Source organism: Bufo bufo, chromosome 10 (assembly GCF_905171765.1).
Source record: "Bufo bufo chromosome 10, aBufBuf1.1, whole genome shotgun sequence".
Taxonomy (NCBI): Eukaryota; Metazoa; Chordata; class Amphibia; order Anura; family Bufonidae; genus Bufo; species Bufo bufo.
The window spans coordinates 22,843,056-22,860,719 of NC_053398.1; the positions used below are offsets into that span (position 1 = coordinate 22,843,056).

Consider the following 17,664-nt stretch of genomic DNA (forward strand, 5'->3'; position numbering starts at 1 on the left):
TCATCAGGCAGTGTGTGCCAAATGGGCTTCACTTCCCCTAGGTGGCAGAATAATTGCAACTGATGACTGAGGGCACCCTGTGATCAGCTTATGGCCAGAGAAGGACTGTACAAAGCAGTAAGGTTGGTCCTCAGCAGGTCTTGAGTAACTTCCAGCTTTGACTTAAATTTTGTGTTTGTTATTACCCTTCAGAAGCGGCCAGTGGAGTTTGTCATTGTGCATCCTGATTATAACCGGTTTTCAAAGGACTATGACGTGGCCCTGATCCACGTACAAAAGCCATTCCAGTACAACTCCTATGTACAGCCTATATGTCTCCCAGATGGACATAGCAAGCTGGAACCATCCAAACTATGTGTGGTGTCTGGATGGGATCTTAATGGTGAGCAATCATTATTTTCCATATGTATGAAATATATTGGGTTTACTTTTCTGTTCACTGCCAGTGGGAACACTTAAAGAATACAGGGTCAGCAGATTTGTACCTATGACACCGGCTGACCTCTTACATGTGCCCTTGGCAGCTGAAGACATCTGTGTTGGCCCCATGTTCCTATGTGCCCGCATTGCTGAGAAAAATGATGTTTTAATATATGCAAATGAGTCTCAAGGTGCAATGGGGGCGTTACCGTTACACCTAGAGGCTCTGCTCTCTCTCTGCAACCGCCGGCCGCCCCCTCTGCACTTTGATTGACAGGACCAGGCATCGTAAATGTGACCACTTCTGGCCCTGACTTCTCCTAAAGTCTCGTGCTGCGCCATGCACTTCAGTATCCAGCGCAGGCGCAAGGCAGGAAAGAGGCTCACTGGCAGTTCTCTTCTGTACTGCAGGCCTCTCTACTGTACTGCGCCTGTGATAGATACTGAAGTGCACGGCGCAGTGTGAGACTTTAGGAGAAGTCTTTATGGATTCTAAAGATGGACAATGCAAAAATAGAACAACAAACAGATATATGGATGCACTTGAACTTCGCGGTGAAGACTTTTGAAGATAATGAAGTCAACAAGGACAAACGCATGAATCCTTCACAAAACAAATGTCTTAAACCTACTTGGAGCACAAATAATCAGATTGAAGCTTTCAGAAGACCCAACTGTTGGGTAAAGACAAGTATGCTTTGTACAGTCGAAGGAAAAAAGGGAAGAGGATGAGACCAGATACAATCACAAAAACCATGGGCACACCATGTAGAAGACAAGACAAGGGTCGCCGAGAGTCAATCTTGACTTCATCGTGTTTCTGTTATTTACAGGGTTTGAAGTCACCTAAAGACCATCTGATTTCTGGGGTTCTCCGAAGGTCTAGTTAGTATTTCTAGTTCTTGTACTAAAGCTTTGTTAACACTTCATTTTCATCAGGTTTCCACCAACAGGATCCATCACATCATATCCATCATGGAAGGAAGCCATGATGACAATGTAAATGAAGCCTATACATCAGAGATGGCCAACCTGCGGCTCGCCAGCTGTTGCAAAACTACAACTCCCAGCATGCTCGGACTGCCTACAGCTATCAGCCTACAGCAGGGCATGGTGGGAATTGTAGTTTTACAACTGCTATATATGAACATCCATTGACTGAATGTAATGTTATGGATCCAAACTCAAATGCTTTACTTCGAAATGTGTGTTTTCCCATTGATCACATATATTACAATATTTCATTTCTAGTGGAATTATCTACAAAACTTCAGCAGCTGGAAGTTCCGGTGCTCATGGATGATGTATGTAAGAAATACTATGATGGCATTACGGATAGGATGTTTTGTGCTGGAGTCATAGCAGAAGAAGACAATGCTTCTTGCTTGGTAAGTTCCATTTTGAGGACTCGACACCTGAAAGGAGCCGCCAATAGCAAAAATGGGTTGTATTCTTTAGAACAGATTAACTGGGCATTACCCTTTGCACACCTAGGCTGCTCACTTTTATAGGAGCTGGTAATGGACATGGTACAAAAAAAGGTAAATCCATTAAAGAAATTGGACGTTGACTGAATTATTGGGTCAGGGCGTGAGGTCTACTGATATTGTGATTTTGCTTGAGATCCCTTTTTCTTTCAAAAAGTCATCTCTCCTTCTGCGCTCCCTTGTCTTACGTGACAGGTGAACCTTTTCAGTACCCGTGCCAAGCTCTTCTGTTCTTAGCGAGGGCAGTCGCTGTGTCATGGTGGACTCCATCTCCGAGGCACAATGACCTGGCTCCAGTCCCTGTACTTCATGGCTCCTTTGTGCTGCTTATTCCCATGTGAATGAATCTTCGGTTACACATTATAACTTCTCTTTGGAAGTTCATAAAAATTCCTCCGGCACTGGATAATCCACAAATTCTGATAATCCAGCACTTGTTTCCAACGCACAACTACAAAATAAGTCCACAGGGTCCATGCAATGCACCATATTCCTTCCTGGGTTTCCCTTCTCCTGGGGAAGAGGTATAGTTTTTATGACCAGGGTATATAGGTACCGGCCATGAGCAGCAGAGTGGCTTGTTGGCATCCTCACTAGAACCCAGCATCAACCACTACTACAGTCATGGTGGAAACTGCGCTTCCCATGCAGCTCTAAAAAAATTTTTTGCAAAATTTAGAAAAAGACATGAATTGCACATCCACATGCCATGCGCTGAACTTTAATGAACATGTACACAAGGCGCATTTTATGAGGCGCTCTCACCACGTCAAGGTGACCTCTTTCGAGTGGGTCCATACAATGAATTAGTGCAGGAACTCTGCTCCAAGTGAATAATTTATCAGATCAGAAGAACGGTTTTCATAAGAATAACATAAGTCCATGTATTGTAGGCACAGTCTGGAGCACCTCTAGTCTGTCAGTCTGCTCCGGGGATCTACGTTATCTTTGGTATTGTGAGCCGGGGCGTCGGATGCAATGAAACCCCCAAAGCTGGAGTGTACAGCAGCGTTTTCTTATTTATTCCATGGATAATGGAAACTATTCTCTCAGGTGAGCGCACCATTGGTTTACAGTAGGTACCTGGTCATTGCCTTCTTGAGGAGTCTTAAAGGGGTATTCCAGCATTATACCCTTTTTTTTAATTTTATTTGGCCAATATTGCCCCATATCTAACAAAAAAAATGCACTTGCCTGCCCCCACCGCCGTGAGCTGAGGGCTCGAGCTGTGCTCCTTCTGGTCCCGTCTGTCAACTTCTGGATGGGGTCACATGCACTGATGTGGTTAATCACTGGCCTCAGCAGTAACGTGTCCCCAGGTGGCATGTCACTGCTGGATCAGGTGCCACATTGGGGACAGGTCACCCCATTGATTGGCCACAGTGGCACACATGAGTTCATCCAGAAGTTTAGACAAGAATAGGCATTTTTACTGTGGGGCCCAAGATTTTTGGGGGATGCACATGGACCTCATCTGAAAAACGGATATGGTGGTGTGAATGTAGCCTCAGATGTATGTCACCTGAACCTGCCAATTTCACCAGGATTGGCCCATCTGGTGTAGAGTGGCCTTTCAGCTCTTCCCTGCAGATAAGAATTGGTAGTTTGATATCAACCTGCCCAATATTTTATAAGCTGCTGCCACAGGTTGCCGCTGCCAACTTTCTCCCTTGTTCCCGTTCAGGACACATGCATGCCTCAGACCAACCGCGCTTACATGTGCATGGAGGGGTCTGAACCGTGTCGGACTGGGGTGCCTAGGGCCCACCAGTCAAATTCATTTTGGGGGCCCACTATAAAGCTACATGCGAATACTAACCACCCAGCAGCAGCAAGATAATAATTATAATTTGATTATTGTTGCAGGTTTGTCCATATCCTATAGCATTATTTCCTATTCTTATCCTATATGACATCGGCAATATGTTCTGAGGTGGGAGTGTAGCCGTTATGATACTTGTAGTTCACTACGTCGTCAGTTTTCTGACTGATTAACATATTACCACTTTCTCAATACTGATCTGTTGGTTCTTTGGTTATTCAGCTTTTTATATCAGTATAACATTCCTATAATACTAAAAAGACTAACGACTAAACCTTTATCTGCAGTTGCTGGCATCATAGACACCGATTCGGAGCCCCATCATCCACTTTTTCCTCCGAATAAACTTTCCCAACAGAAGGCCCTGCTGCCAGGTTATTCATTTCTTCTATATCATTACACGTGTGTATATGGTGGATATAGCAGAGATAGCTCTTGGGTACCTTAAAGGGGGCTTATTGTCATGTTTCCTATGGGAGTTGCTTTCTTGTATGGAGGCTACGGAGTATAGGACGTTCTGTAGCTTTGTAAGGGTCTGTTGCTAAAATACTTTAATGTTGTCCAGGATTAGAAATCTTCCAGAAACAGCTCCACACATGTCCTTGGGTTGTGTCTGGTATTACAGCGTGGCCTCCTTACACTATACCAAGCACAGCGCTGTCCATTGTATAGTGGTTGTGCTTGGTATTGCAGCTCAATTCCCTTGAATTGAATGCCACTGAGCTACACACAGTCCATGTGCTTAGGCCTCATGCACGCGGCCGTTCCGTGCATTGGGGACCGCAATTGCAATCCCCAATGCACGGGCAACATCCGTGCAGCGGGCCGGACCCATTCAACTTGAATGGGTCCGTGGTATGTCCGCACTGCAAAAAAATATGGCATGTCATATTTTTTTGCGGTGCGGAACCACGGAAAGAAACACCACGGAAGCACTCCGTAGTGCATCCAGTGTTCCGTTCCGTGACTCCGTTCCGCATCTCCGGAATTACGGACCCATTCAAGTGAATGGGTCCGCATCCGTGATGTGGGGTGCACACGGCCGGTGGCCGTGGATTGCCAACCTGCCGTTTGCGGGCTGCAATACGGTCACGGCCGCCCAACGGCCGTGTGCATGAGGCCTAATGAGCATGACAGGCCAAGGGTGAGGCTGCAATGCTCATCCAAGTGCCGCGGCCCTTTCTAATTGGAAGGGTGCCCGGAGACAGACCCCAAATGATCAAAATTTAAATTACGGAAAGCACCCTTATGAAAATTCTAATTTCAGCTCTGCAATTAAAGGGGTTCTCCAGGATTTAACAATTGATCAATATCCGATCTGCAGCTCCGCCGATCAGCTATTCGGGATCAGATCCAATGCCAAAACTACGTATCTCCATCCATTTCTGTAGTGGACGTTGCTGATTACTGCAATGCTGCCCCCACTGAAGTGAATGCGAGCAGCCCTATAGTACGCAGCTCCATCCACTACAATCAATGAAGCCTTGTATTCGGGCGCTGTGGATCCTAGGAATAGGTCATCAATTATTACATCTGAAGAACCCTTTCCAATGACGAGATGAGAGCTGCCTTTATTCATGCCTGTCTCTTATTACAGACAGTCCTCCATCCAATGACTCCAGCTTCTCACAGGACATCTACGTGACTTGTAAAGATGTCATGTCCCTGCAATCTCCGGGGGAAATTAAATTGGTAGCCAGCGGTCAGGACGGTCCTGAAGGTGGCAGGTAAACCTCTAAAAATCAAAGATAAATCCTAGGGATCAGCAACCTTCGGCACTTCAACTGATGTGAAACTACTACTCCCAGCATGCACTCTTATTAGGCTCTTCTTGTAAGTCCCATGAAAGGGAAAGGAGGATTCTGGGAGTTGTAGTTTCAGAACAGCTGGAGTGTCGGAGGTTGCTGATCCCTGGACTAGACTTTCACACGTTGCAGAGATTTTTGCCACTGAAAATCAGTTCCATTCATCTGTGTAGGGGTTCATTTGGCGGCAAGAACATGGATTCCTGCAAGCCGCATTAAAGGGAACCTGTCACCAAAAAATAGCCTATTAAGCTGTTCAGAGTACCTTTATAGTGCTACATAGTTGTGTCCTATAGCACTTTTTCGTCCTTTTCCTGCATTTATCGTCACTGAGAAATCGATGTTTTAATCAGCCGCTGCCCCGTGTTTCAAGTCAGGCTTGAAGTCAAGGGGGCAAAGGCCTAGGCCTCTCCAATCCTGCTTTTCCGGCCTCTCGCCGCCTTGATTGACACGCCGCATCTCAGTGCCGGGACCGCGCTCTCAACCCGCATGAGCAGTAAAGGGTGATGGCTTCAGTCTCACTACTGCGCATGCGCCCGCCAGCCTTACATACTCGCGCTCTGTATGCGCAGAAAGAGAAGATGCCGGGCGCGAGTATGTAAGGCTGGCGGGCGCATGCGCAGTAGTGAGACTGAAGCCGGCACCCTTTACTGCGCATGCGGGTTGAGAGCGCGGTCCCGGCACTGAGATGCGGCGTGTCAATCAAGGCGGCGAGAGGCCGGAAAAGCAGGATTGGAGACGCCTAGGCCGCTGCCCCCTTGACTTCAAGCCTGACTTGAAACACGGGGCAGCGGCTGATTAAAACATCGATTTCTCAGTGACGATAAATGCAGGAAAAGGACGAAAAAGTGCCATAGGACACAACTATGTAGCACTATAAGGTACTCTGAACAGCTTAATAGGCTATTTTTTGGTGACAGGTTCCCTTTAAGGTAAATGGATCAGATTTTCAGTCGCAGACATTTTTGCAACAAAATCTACGACGTGTGAAGGTATCGAAAAGTTGTACCAATATTATTCATGGGACAACCCCTTTAAGCCATGCCCGGGCAGTGTTTTTTTTTTTTTTTCCTTCTAAAATTAGATGCGTCAAATTGTACTAGATTTTGGTGAATGGCAAGGTCTAGGAAACAAACCGTATATATATCAGCACTAGTGTTGAGCGAACTTGTGTTCGGCGTCTAAAGTTCGGGTTCGGATAATCGAAGAATCGCGTTATGGATTCCGCTACCATGGACCATAACGGAATTTAGAATCCATAACGCGATTCTTCGATAACCCGAACCCGAACTTTAGACGCCGAACTTAAAAGAACAAGTTCGCTCAACACCAATCAGCGCCCTGCTCCGTGTGCACAGACACATGCAAACACTGGAAACGTGGATTACTCTGAACTGAATTACTGCTGCACTTACTATACATGAATATCTGAAGCTCTTTATTCAAATTGCGGATCTGAAAAACACGGATACCGGGCCATGTGCGTTCTGCAATTTGCGGACCACACATGGTCTGCACTATGATAGAAATGACTATTCTTGTCCGCGATTGCGGACAAGAATAGGACATGCTCTATCTTTCTTGCGGGGCCGTGGAAACTGAACTACGGATGGCGGACAGCACACGGTGTGCTGTCTGCATCTTTGGCGGACCCATCGAAATGAATGGGTCGGCACCCGTTCCGTAACATCAGTCACACTAGAGGGCAGCGAACATTACATGAAGTGAGGTGGCAGATTACATGTATAGCATGTCCTATCTCTCAGGGAAAGAGAACCAACTCAGTAGCGCCACTTTTTGGAATGGCCTCCCTATGAGTAAAAGTCCAACTTTTTAACAAGCCTTGGGACCTGACAAGGGTCAGATATCCATCCGCAAGCAGCTTGATAAGAAAATCAGACTTTCATTCATGGGGGGCCACATCCCAAAGTTGGGGCTCGCGAGATGGTTCTCTTTTTCTGGGAGATACCCCTGTACAATGATTTTCCTATGGAGCATTGCCTACAAGTCTCCATCTGCAGCAGGTATCTTTAAGGAGAGCCAGTACCCTGCCCAAGCTGGCAACCGTGTGTCCCGAAACTTAGGGAAGATCAGGGGTACTGTTACTTCAGGGTGACTTCACATGTACTGGTAGTGTCTTGCATGCATGTAAATTGTGCTCTTTGGATCGCATGGTTTTTAAAGGTCATGCATGTGTTTTCATGTTGTTGAGGGCTCATCTCTGGAGGTCACCAGGAGATTCACTGATAAACCGGGCACAGTGCCTTGTAGGGCTAGCTCCGCTGAATGCAATGATACCTTTCACTTAGGCCTCATGCAACCGGCCGTTCCGTGCATTGGGAACCGCAATTTGAGGTGCCCAATTCACGGGCAACATCCGTGTGGCTGCCGCAGACTGATCCAGATTCCAGGCCCATTCAACTTGAATGGGTCAGTGATCTGTCCGCACCGCAAAAAAATACAACACTGACAGAAAACCACGGAAGCACTACGAAGTGCCTCCATTCCGCACCGCACCTTCCGGATTGCAGACCCACGTATATTGCGGAACCTGCTGTTTGCGGGCCGGAATACGGGCACGGACGAGTAACGGCCGTGTTCATGAGGCCTAAAGGCGCCTTTACACTCCGCGGATTTTGTTGCAGAATTTTCTGCTACTGAAAATCAGTTCCAAATGAATGGAACAGATTTTCAGTCACGCAAAATTCTGCGACAAAATCCGCAGCGTATTGAAGGCGCCTTTAACGATCTGTTGCTTTATTCTGGAGAAAAAGTCATTTTAATCCATATGCAGATGACCACTTCCAGGACCTGCTTCTATCTCCAGAACAGGACCCCCCGAAGTGAAGGGGAGAGCAGCTGCGCATGCGTGGCCACCCTCCGTTTACTGCTATGGCAGTTCTGGAAGTAACCAAGTGTTGCCACAGCTATTTCCGGCAGTCCAATAGTGGCGAGCGGAGAGGTGGCCACGCATGCGCAGTGCACTCTCCATTCACCGCTATGGGACTTCTGAAAATGCCCAAGCATGCTCAGTCAGCTATTTTTCGGAAGTCCCATAGCTGTGAATAGAGAGCGCACTGTGCATTTGTGTTCTGCCCTGGTTCACTTGGGCGGAGGGCCCATTCTGCAAATAGGAGCGGGTACCAGAGGGGGGGGATCTGCACATATTTGACATTGATGGCGTATTCTAGTCATCAATGTCTGAGGGATGGCCCGAGACACTCTGCGCACTCGTGCGCCTTCTGCTTCCTCTGCCAGACCCTTCCTCCCCTTCTCGACTGGCAGGATTCTGCCAGGGAGGGACAGACTGGCAGAGGAAGGAGAAAGTGTGCACAGAGTGCCTTGGGCCCGCCCTCAGTGCACTTAACTCTTCATTTACTTATGGATTAAAAGTACTTTTTCTGCAGAATGCTAAGTGAAAGGTATGATTATATTCAGCGGAGCGAGTCCTACAAGACATGTGCCTGGTTTATCAGGTGACAGACTCCCTACAATAGTCCCTGTACAGGACTGGATGCTATAAAGTCTTTTACCACGGTTGTGTTATTTCAGGTGCCAGCTGATATTCCAGGCCCCAGAAGGTCACTTTATTTTGCTCACTTTTAAACAGTTGTCACACGAGCACTACTCCCTCATCATCTACGAAGGGGCGTCCAGCAATAAAACCTTTAAAGGTAGGAGTCATTGACAGATCTTTAGCAGCGCTCACATGCGGCTGTAGTAGAAGCGAGTTTGTCATTTGGCACAATGCGTTCAGATCTCGTTGTGTATCATCTGTATTTGTTCTTAACACGGAGCATTACCCAAGGTGAATGAACAAGTACGTGATTATGTCGGGTCCTAGATCGAGTCCATGATTTTATTTGGTGAAGCACATAGGGGCACATTTATTAAGACCGGCGCCTGAAATACGCCTAATTTAGGTGTATTTCATCATAGTAAATGACCCCCATAGTATATACATCCCTACCCTGGACAGGGTTTTTATCAAACACTCCCATGCCTCGTGCACACAGTGGTCCACAAACCCTGGATCCCGGCCGTGTGCATCCCGCACTTTGTAAAAATCCCTATTGTTGTCCTCAAAACGTTAAAGGATGGACATACAGTCGCACGGATGCGGACAGCAGACTGATGACATCCGTGTGCTCTCCGCATTTTGTGTGGCCCCCATAGAAATTAATGGGTCCGCAAAAAATATGGATTGGATGCGGACTGAAGATATGGTCATGTGCATGAAGCCTTATGTTGAGGATCGGATGACCATACATACCCCAATACACCTAAGGCTCTGTTCACAAAATGCTTGGGCCCTGCGGGTGCTGGGTAATGCTTTGGCATATATGCCAAACATTCATTGGGCTCCATTCACCCTTTTGGGCTGGCCATAGACCCCACAGGGAAATTTCCTGATTGGTCAATGCCCAGGGGGCTGCCAGAGCCCTCCTCATGGCCGCAGACCAGGTACATAACAATCTGATGCACATGGCCAGTAGTGTATACATCAGGAAATCCTCCCAACAGAAGGCTGACATGTCATGTGAACAGAGCCCAATATAAGTTCTATTTCTACTTTTGCTTTTCTGCCTGCAGCTTGGGGAGACCCGTCCTGCAGGGAGACAATGAGGGGTTAAAATCTGCCGCTAAAGACTTTGCTCTACACGTTATCTGCTTGACCTCGGAGCTTTGGAGGCCAAAGGGAGAGTCCTGCTGAAGATCCCGTGTGGAGCGAGTCATGGAGTCATGGATAGATCCGCAGCCCATTTTCATTAGCTGTACCCCTTTCCGCAGAACTCTCCATCACTGGGATAAAAGCATCATCCAGGTTGCTTAGGGGGCCGCATTATCCGTCCGCATTCGCGGATCAGATGCGGACCCGTTCATTTCAATGGGGCCCCAAAAAAAATGCGAAACGCACACGGCCAGTATCTGAGTTTTCCGGACTGCAAAACGGATACGGTCGTATGAGTGCCCCCTTACTGATAGCAGTGATCGAGTGGGTGCAATTGCCCCGCCCCCCCCCAATGCAAAAGTCAGTGATCCTCCACGTTGAGCAGCGAGCACCATCAAGACGGATCGTATGACGCCACCTGCGATTCCTTCTAAATGGTGGAGCCAGAAACACTACTAGTATTTGGCGATCTTTGAAGGCTCCTCGTTTGGCTGCGGTACAATGCGCTGTGTAAACCGGGATGTGCTGCCGACAAACAGAGAATGAATGGGAACGAATGATCGTAGTAACGATCATTCCTTGGTGTAATTGCAGCAGGTAATGTTCCTTCCTACGAACGTTCGTACCCGATCAGTTACTACCGCATAGGCAGCAATGACCTTATAGTATTCTTGATGTAGAAGAAGACATGTCTCCATGCGCTGATATCCTGGTGAGAGTATGGTGGGCTTGTGCTTAGACACAGTAGCCTACCCAAACATACAGAGCTGTCCACGCGCTGCCCCTGCTCCTATTCATTTCTAGCACTGGCTCGGCTATTTTCGGCGGTCCCATTGAAATGAATGGAGGGCGGCTGCGCATGCGCAGTGCGCCCTCCATTCATTTCCCCGCTCCATTCTTGTTGTAGGTGTGGGTCCCAGAGGTCCTATCAGACAATTGTATGTGACGGTAAAACCCCTTTAAGTCCTGGAAAATCCCTTTTAAATGGGTCACTACTTCATAGATGATGCCCTCCTGCTATGTTCAGTGGTTGCTGCTTTTTTTTCCAGTTCTGCTCCATTCGGTCTTATCATAATCTGAGATGCAAAGGATGTTGGGAGTAGTCTGAAACTCACCCCCTTAGGCTGCTGTTCTATCCCTCCTCCATGCTTTATACTGCAGCTTTCTGTGTCCAGGCTGGCTTATTGTCTAAAAGCACATCCCAACATAGGCTCACCAGGAACTCGTTGGATGGAGAGGGTTGTCCTTAGAAGCGCTGGGGGTCCACTGCCCACGATTCTGGGATTGAGCTTGTCCTGGAGATATGGAGACCTGGACAATGACCATCCTAAATGGTGAATTTTTGGAATAACCGCCTTTATGGCGGTATGTTAAGCTGCATGCTTACGGTAATGTAATAGGGAGCTCCTGTCTATAACATGTACAGCGTTCAGTTCAAGGTTGCATCAGACACAGCACATGTAGCACCCGGTGTAGACGCATTGTGTGTGTGTAGAGTTGCCCCTGGACTATGCCCTGCAGATAGACATTAGGTTCACCTTTGTCCTGCTCGTCGCTGTTCACATTTCATAATGTTTCTTTACAGCCCAACTGATGGAGGAGAAGATCCCCACCATCATGAAGTCCGCAGGCCCGGTCATCACCTTAGAAGCCAGCAGCACGGCCCAGGATTCTGCGCTTCACCTGTGGTTATCTTACTCCTTCCACAACCAGAATTAATCATCTGCACCCAAATCCAAAAATATACCATTATATGTTAAGATTACAGTGAAATTCCTCTAATCCGGCATCCAATTATCCAGAAAGTATGACAATCTGGTACCAGTTTCCTGCATTTAAAGATATTCTCTGAGACCAGGGACCCATGGCCTGGGGGCCAAAGTTTAAAAAGAACAAAAATATATCTATATAAGTGCTCCGAGCCCTGCTAACCCTTTAAAAGGGGGGAAATGTCACTGGAAAATTCCCTAATAAACCAGGCACACTGCCTTGTAGGGCTAGCTCAGCTGAATGTAATGATACCTTTCACTTAGCGATCGTTTGCTTTATTCTGCTCTTAATCCATATGCAAATGAGCACTAAAGTGCACTGAGGGCGGGACCAAGCCACACTGTGCACTCTTGCTCCTCCTGCTTCCTCTGCCAGCTCTTCCATCTCCTTGATTGACAGTATAGTCATCTCACCTGGCCCTGCCAATCAAGGAGATGGAGGGGCTGGCAGAGGAAGCAGCAGGAGCAACGGTGCACGGAGTGGCTTGGGCCCGCCCTCTGTGCACTTAACTGCTTATTTGCATATGGATTAAAAGCAAAAGATCGCTAAGTGAAAGTAATCAGTACACGAGCCGGGCTAGCCCTACAAGCCATTGTGCCTGGGTTTTTATATTTTCCTATAAATATCTGATAATCCAGAATATTAGGACCTACAAGGTCCCACTATTGCTGTATTAGAGGAATTTTTTTCTCATTTTACATGGTCTTAGAAGACAATTTTTCATTTTTCGGGCCAGAATGAGTGCTGGATTCTCATAAATGTTGTACTATAAGATGCCGGACTAAAGGAATTTTACTGAATGGGCCTTATATTGCTGACTCTAGCTCTGGGAGGTGGTGGCCATAGTCACTGGTATAATCCTGGGTGATGCCATGTAAGTGGCGGGTCACCTGTACTCACCACCAGTGGGTAAACCGGCTGCACCAATGTCTTACTGGTTAAAGGAGCCTAATGTATTTGTTTTTTTCCCCCCCAGAAGTTTAAGTGGGCACCAGCACCCTGGAAAAAGTCTAAGGCCCCTTTCACACGGGCGAGTTTTCCGCGCGGGTGCAATGCATGAGTTGAACGCATTGCACCCGGACTGAATCCGGACCCATTCATTTCTATGGGGCCGTGCACATGAGCGGTGATTTTCACGCATCACTTGTGCGTTGCGTGAAAATCGCAGCATGCTCTATTTTGTGCGTTTTTCACGCAACGCAGGCCCCATAGAAGTGAATGGGGCTGCATGAAAATCGCAAGCAAGTGTGGTTGCGGTGCGATTTTCACACACGGTTGCTAGGTGACTATCGGGATGGAGACCCGATCATTATTATTTTCCCTTATAACATGGTTATAAGGGAAAATAATAGCATTCTGAATACAGAATGCATAGTAAAATAGCGCTGGAGGGGTTAATTTTTTTTTTTTTTTAAATTGAACTCACCTTAATCCACTTGATCGCGCAGCCGGGCATCTCTTCTGTCTTCTTCTTTGCTGTGTACAGGAAAAGGACCTGTGGTAACGTCACTCCGGTCATCACATGGTCCATCACATGATCCATCACCATGGTAAAAGATCATGTGATGGACCATGTGATGACCGGAGTGACGTCACCACAGGTCCTTTTCCTGTACACAGCAAAGAAGAAGAAGAGATGCCGGCTCCGTGATCAAGTGGATTAAGGTGAGTTAAAAAAATTTTTTTTAACCCCTTCAGCACTATTGTACTATGCATTCTGTATTCAGAATGCTATTATTTTCCCTTATAACCATGTTATAAGGGAAAATAATACAATCTACACAACCCCGATCCCAAGCCCGAACTTCTGTGAAGAAGCTCGGGTCTGGGTACCAAACATGCCAATTTTTCTCACGCGCGTGCAAAACGCATTACAATGTTTTGCACTCGCGCGGAAAAATCGTGCATTTTCCTGCAACGCACCCGTATCTTATCCGGGCAAAAAACATGACGCCCGTGTGAAAGAGACCTAAGGGTACTTTCACACTAGCGTTATTCTTTTAAGGCACTGAGTTCCGTCACAGGGGCTCAATACCGGAAAAGAACTGATCAGTTTTATCCTAATGCATTATGAATGGAGAGCAATCCGATCAGGATGCATCAGGATGTCTTCAGTTCAGTCTTTTTTACTTTTCAGGACAGAGAAAATTCCGGAACACATTTTTTTCCCATTAACATGCATTAATGCCGAGTGTTCCGGCAAAACGGATCCGGCATTGCGGTCAGACCGCAAAAAATGTGAAAAAAATAAATGCCGGATCCGTTTTTCCGGATGACACCGGAGAGACGGATCCGGCATTTCAATGCATTTGTCATACGGATCAGGATCAGGATCCTAATCCGTATGACAAATGCCATCAGTTTGCATGCGTTTTGACGAATCTGGCAGGCAGTTCCGGCGACAGAATCCTCTGCCGCAAGTGTGGAAGTAGCCTAAGACGTACCAATATGCCTTAGACTTCTCCTGCCATTCATCAGTGCAGGGCGCACTATGAACGGCACAGGCGGCGCACTGAGTGTAGGCAGGATATTATAGCTAAATGATAAAGTACATGGCAAATACACTATATTGGACTGTAGTATTCAGGTTACATTGCCATTTTGGCACTTTCTGATAAATAAGTGGGTTTTGGATTGCAGTTTCGGCGCTCGGTCTGTAAAAGGTTTGCCATCACTGGCCTATCATCAATATCAGGTCGGTGGGGGTCCGACCACCAGCACCCCCTGCCGATCAGCTGTTTGCAGAGGCCGCGGCGCTACAGCGTCCTCACAGCTCACCAAGCACAGCGCCGTACATTGTGCAGTGGCTGTGTTTGGTATTGCAGCCCATTCATTTGGATAGAAGGGAGCTGCACATGTGACTGGTGAGCAGCTGATTAGGGGGCGTGTCAGGATGGGGTGAGCAGCTGATTAGGGGGCGTGTCAGGATGGGGTGAGCAGCTGATTAGGGGGCGTGTCAGGATGGGGTGAGCAGCTGATGGGGCATCAATATATAAATCCCAGGAAAAGCCATTTAAATAAAATCTCCTCTCTGTAAAACATTATGTGGAACCATTTTTTTTTATCCATTGTGCAATGAATAGAAACCATAAGAGGAAGGGTTTGCATTCCAAGCGGTCTGTCATGTATGTGTTTATTTTGTGCATTTTACTTGTTGTGTTTCAGTCTCTCTTTACACCTCTTTGCCACTTTTTTGTCGCTGGAAGAGCAGCTCTGGAGCACAAACTGCTGATCTGACGTGTGAAGTTCTGTGTATGAGCACATGTACTGTATAGAGCACTGTCATATTTTATTATGTTTTTCTTCGTATGGGTTTATGATTCCAAGCTCTTTGTGTATATAATCAACTAGACCACCTTTGTATAGGAAAACCCAGAATTTTCGAGAGAATTGTTTATTTTTTTGTGGGGTTCTATGGACCAATTGTAATTAGATTGGATACAATTATTTGGGGAGTTTATTACATAATTAAATATAATGAGCACATTCTATTATAGGATTTGGATGACTGATTTTTTTCTTTCGTTGCAGGGGGATATGCTCTCCCTTGTTTTTCACTAAGGGGTCATTTATTTATATATTTTTTAAAAAGCCAGTACACCCCTGACAGCTTAGCTGCACTCCTATAAAGCCCCTTTCAGACGAGCGAGTGTCACGCTCCAGACTCGCAGCGCCCGTCCTGACCTCCCAGCACTGCTGGGGTCACGTATCATTATATCGATTTATGATGCTATGTAACCCTTAGAGGTCTGGAATGTATTGTAGAGCAGTGACATAATGTTGTCAGTGTTATCCAATACATTCCAGACCTCTAAGGGTCACATAGCATCATAAATCGATATAATGCTATGCGACCCCGGCGGTGCTGGGAGGTCAGGACGGGAGCTGCTCTGCCAGTCCGGAGTGTGACACTCGCTCGTCTGAAACCAGCCTAAAGGAGGGGGACAATTTTTAGTACATCAGGGTACTACTGTACAGTGCGCGCCTCGTCATAAATTTGGCTAATCCTCTGCAGCCGTGCGGCTGGCAGAAAAACTAATCCATCCCCAGGTTGACGTCGTTTTTAGCCAGCATGTGCACCTGGTGTACATGTTAGTAAATTTGCCGGGGCCAGGACTCCAGCCCCGACACACCGCTGCCCAACTGTCGGAAACGTTTCGTCGCCGGCTGTGCGACATAATATTGTCGCATCTCCGGTCAAAAAAGGGACTTGCAACTATTTTTTTATTTCTAACTTTCAGCTCTGAAGTCTCCAGAATTTTGAATGCAGCTCTGGGCTATGCTACAGGCTCAGTAACAGATAATTCATGTATCTGCGAAAGGACTCAACTTTTTATGTGGGTAAGGCCTCATGCACACGACCGTTGTTGTGTTCCGTTACGCAAAATGGGGTTCCATTGTTCCGTGATCCGTTTCCGTGTGTTTTCCTTTATTTTTGGAGGATCACCAGACATGAAGGAAAGCAAAAAAAAAAGTCTAAGTCAAGTTTGCCATGCAAATGATAGGAAAAAATCGGACGCGGACGACAATCTTGTGTGCCTCCGTGTTTTTTCACTGACCCATTGACTTGAACGGGGTGCGCAAACCGTTGTCCGTGAAAAAAAAAAGATATAGCATATTTTTTTGACGGACTGGAAACACTGATCATGGACGAGGATGACAAACGGTGCATTAGCCGAGTTTTCCATGGACCCATTGAAAGTCAATGGGTCCGCAGAAAATCACGGAAAATGGAACAACTGACACGGAACACAACAACGGTCGTGTGCATGAGGCCTAAAAACAATGGACGTGCAGCGAAGGAGGGAAATTGGATATCACTTTGCCAAACCACTACAGATACAATGAAAGTGAAGGTTCTAACACCAGTCGCCTTCCTGTTATTGTGCCACTCGGGCATGACCACGGCAGAGGAGTCGACTTGTGGCGCCAGCTGCTGGAAAACCACAAACTTTCTGTTGCTTTTATGTTTTTGTTGTAAGCTGAAAGGATAGAAGCTGTGGGCCTCGACAGAAATAGAATCCATCCGGAGCAAACGATCAGTCGCGCACTCTCATGTTTGTCAGGGTTCAAGATCCTGCTTGCTGTCAATGAATGGAAATATTCTTGTTTATCATTTACAAACCCCTACAGGTGTAGGCTCCGTTCACACTTCTGTTGGTCCTTTTCCATTCCATGGAGCAGGGGGCCTGTAGAAAGAGCCAACCGTGCTGACAATGTGACTAGAGCTTCAGTCCCGGCAGGCGTTTCTGGGGAATAGATCACATGACTCCTCTGTGTACATATGAATATGTCAAAAATGCTTGTGACGCCAAGATCTTGTGCTGATAAGATGTAATATTTCACCGTAGTATTTTGCCCAAGGGCTTCCAATGAAAACCCAGCTTAGAAGATGATGTGGAACTACAAGTCACAGGATACACTGGCAAAATGTTGCCGCAGCTTGGCGCTAACACAGTATGTGTAGAACTACAAGTCACAGGATACACTGGCAAAAAGTCACCCATGTAGCCCTAGCCTGGATCTAGAACAGTGTGTAGAACTACAAGCCTCAGCATTTGCAGGTGACAGGTTGACCACGTGGGTTTGTCAGACTGATAGAATGAGAACAGCTAGAACTGCAACCCTTACCCCCAGCATGCTAAAACCTAAACACACAGGTAGACGCCATGGAACTACAAGTCCCAA

The 17,664-nt window shown here is 46.8% G+C and overlaps 1 protein-coding gene across 1 annotated transcript in view; it reads left to right on the forward strand.

Moving 5' to 3' along the window:
- Positions 1–12,105, forward strand: part of LOC120980257 (ovochymase-2) — a 38,322-nt gene extending 26,217 nt beyond the window's left edge. The window contains exons 18-24 of the mRNA XM_040409253.1: positions 193–382; positions 1,672–1,808; positions 2,801–2,960; positions 4,017–4,103; positions 5,327–5,456; positions 9,087–9,208; positions 11,792–12,105. Of these exons, the coding sequence (XP_040265187.1) occupies positions 193–382; positions 1,672–1,808; positions 2,801–2,960; positions 4,017–4,103; positions 5,327–5,456; positions 9,087–9,208; positions 11,792–11,925 (960 nt within the window). The 3' untranslated portion in view covers positions 11,926–12,105. The remainder of the gene's footprint in view (positions 1–192; positions 383–1,671; positions 1,809–2,800; positions 2,961–4,016; positions 4,104–5,326; positions 5,457–9,086; positions 9,209–11,791) is intronic.
- Positions 12,106–17,664: the final 5,559 nt, after the last annotated feature.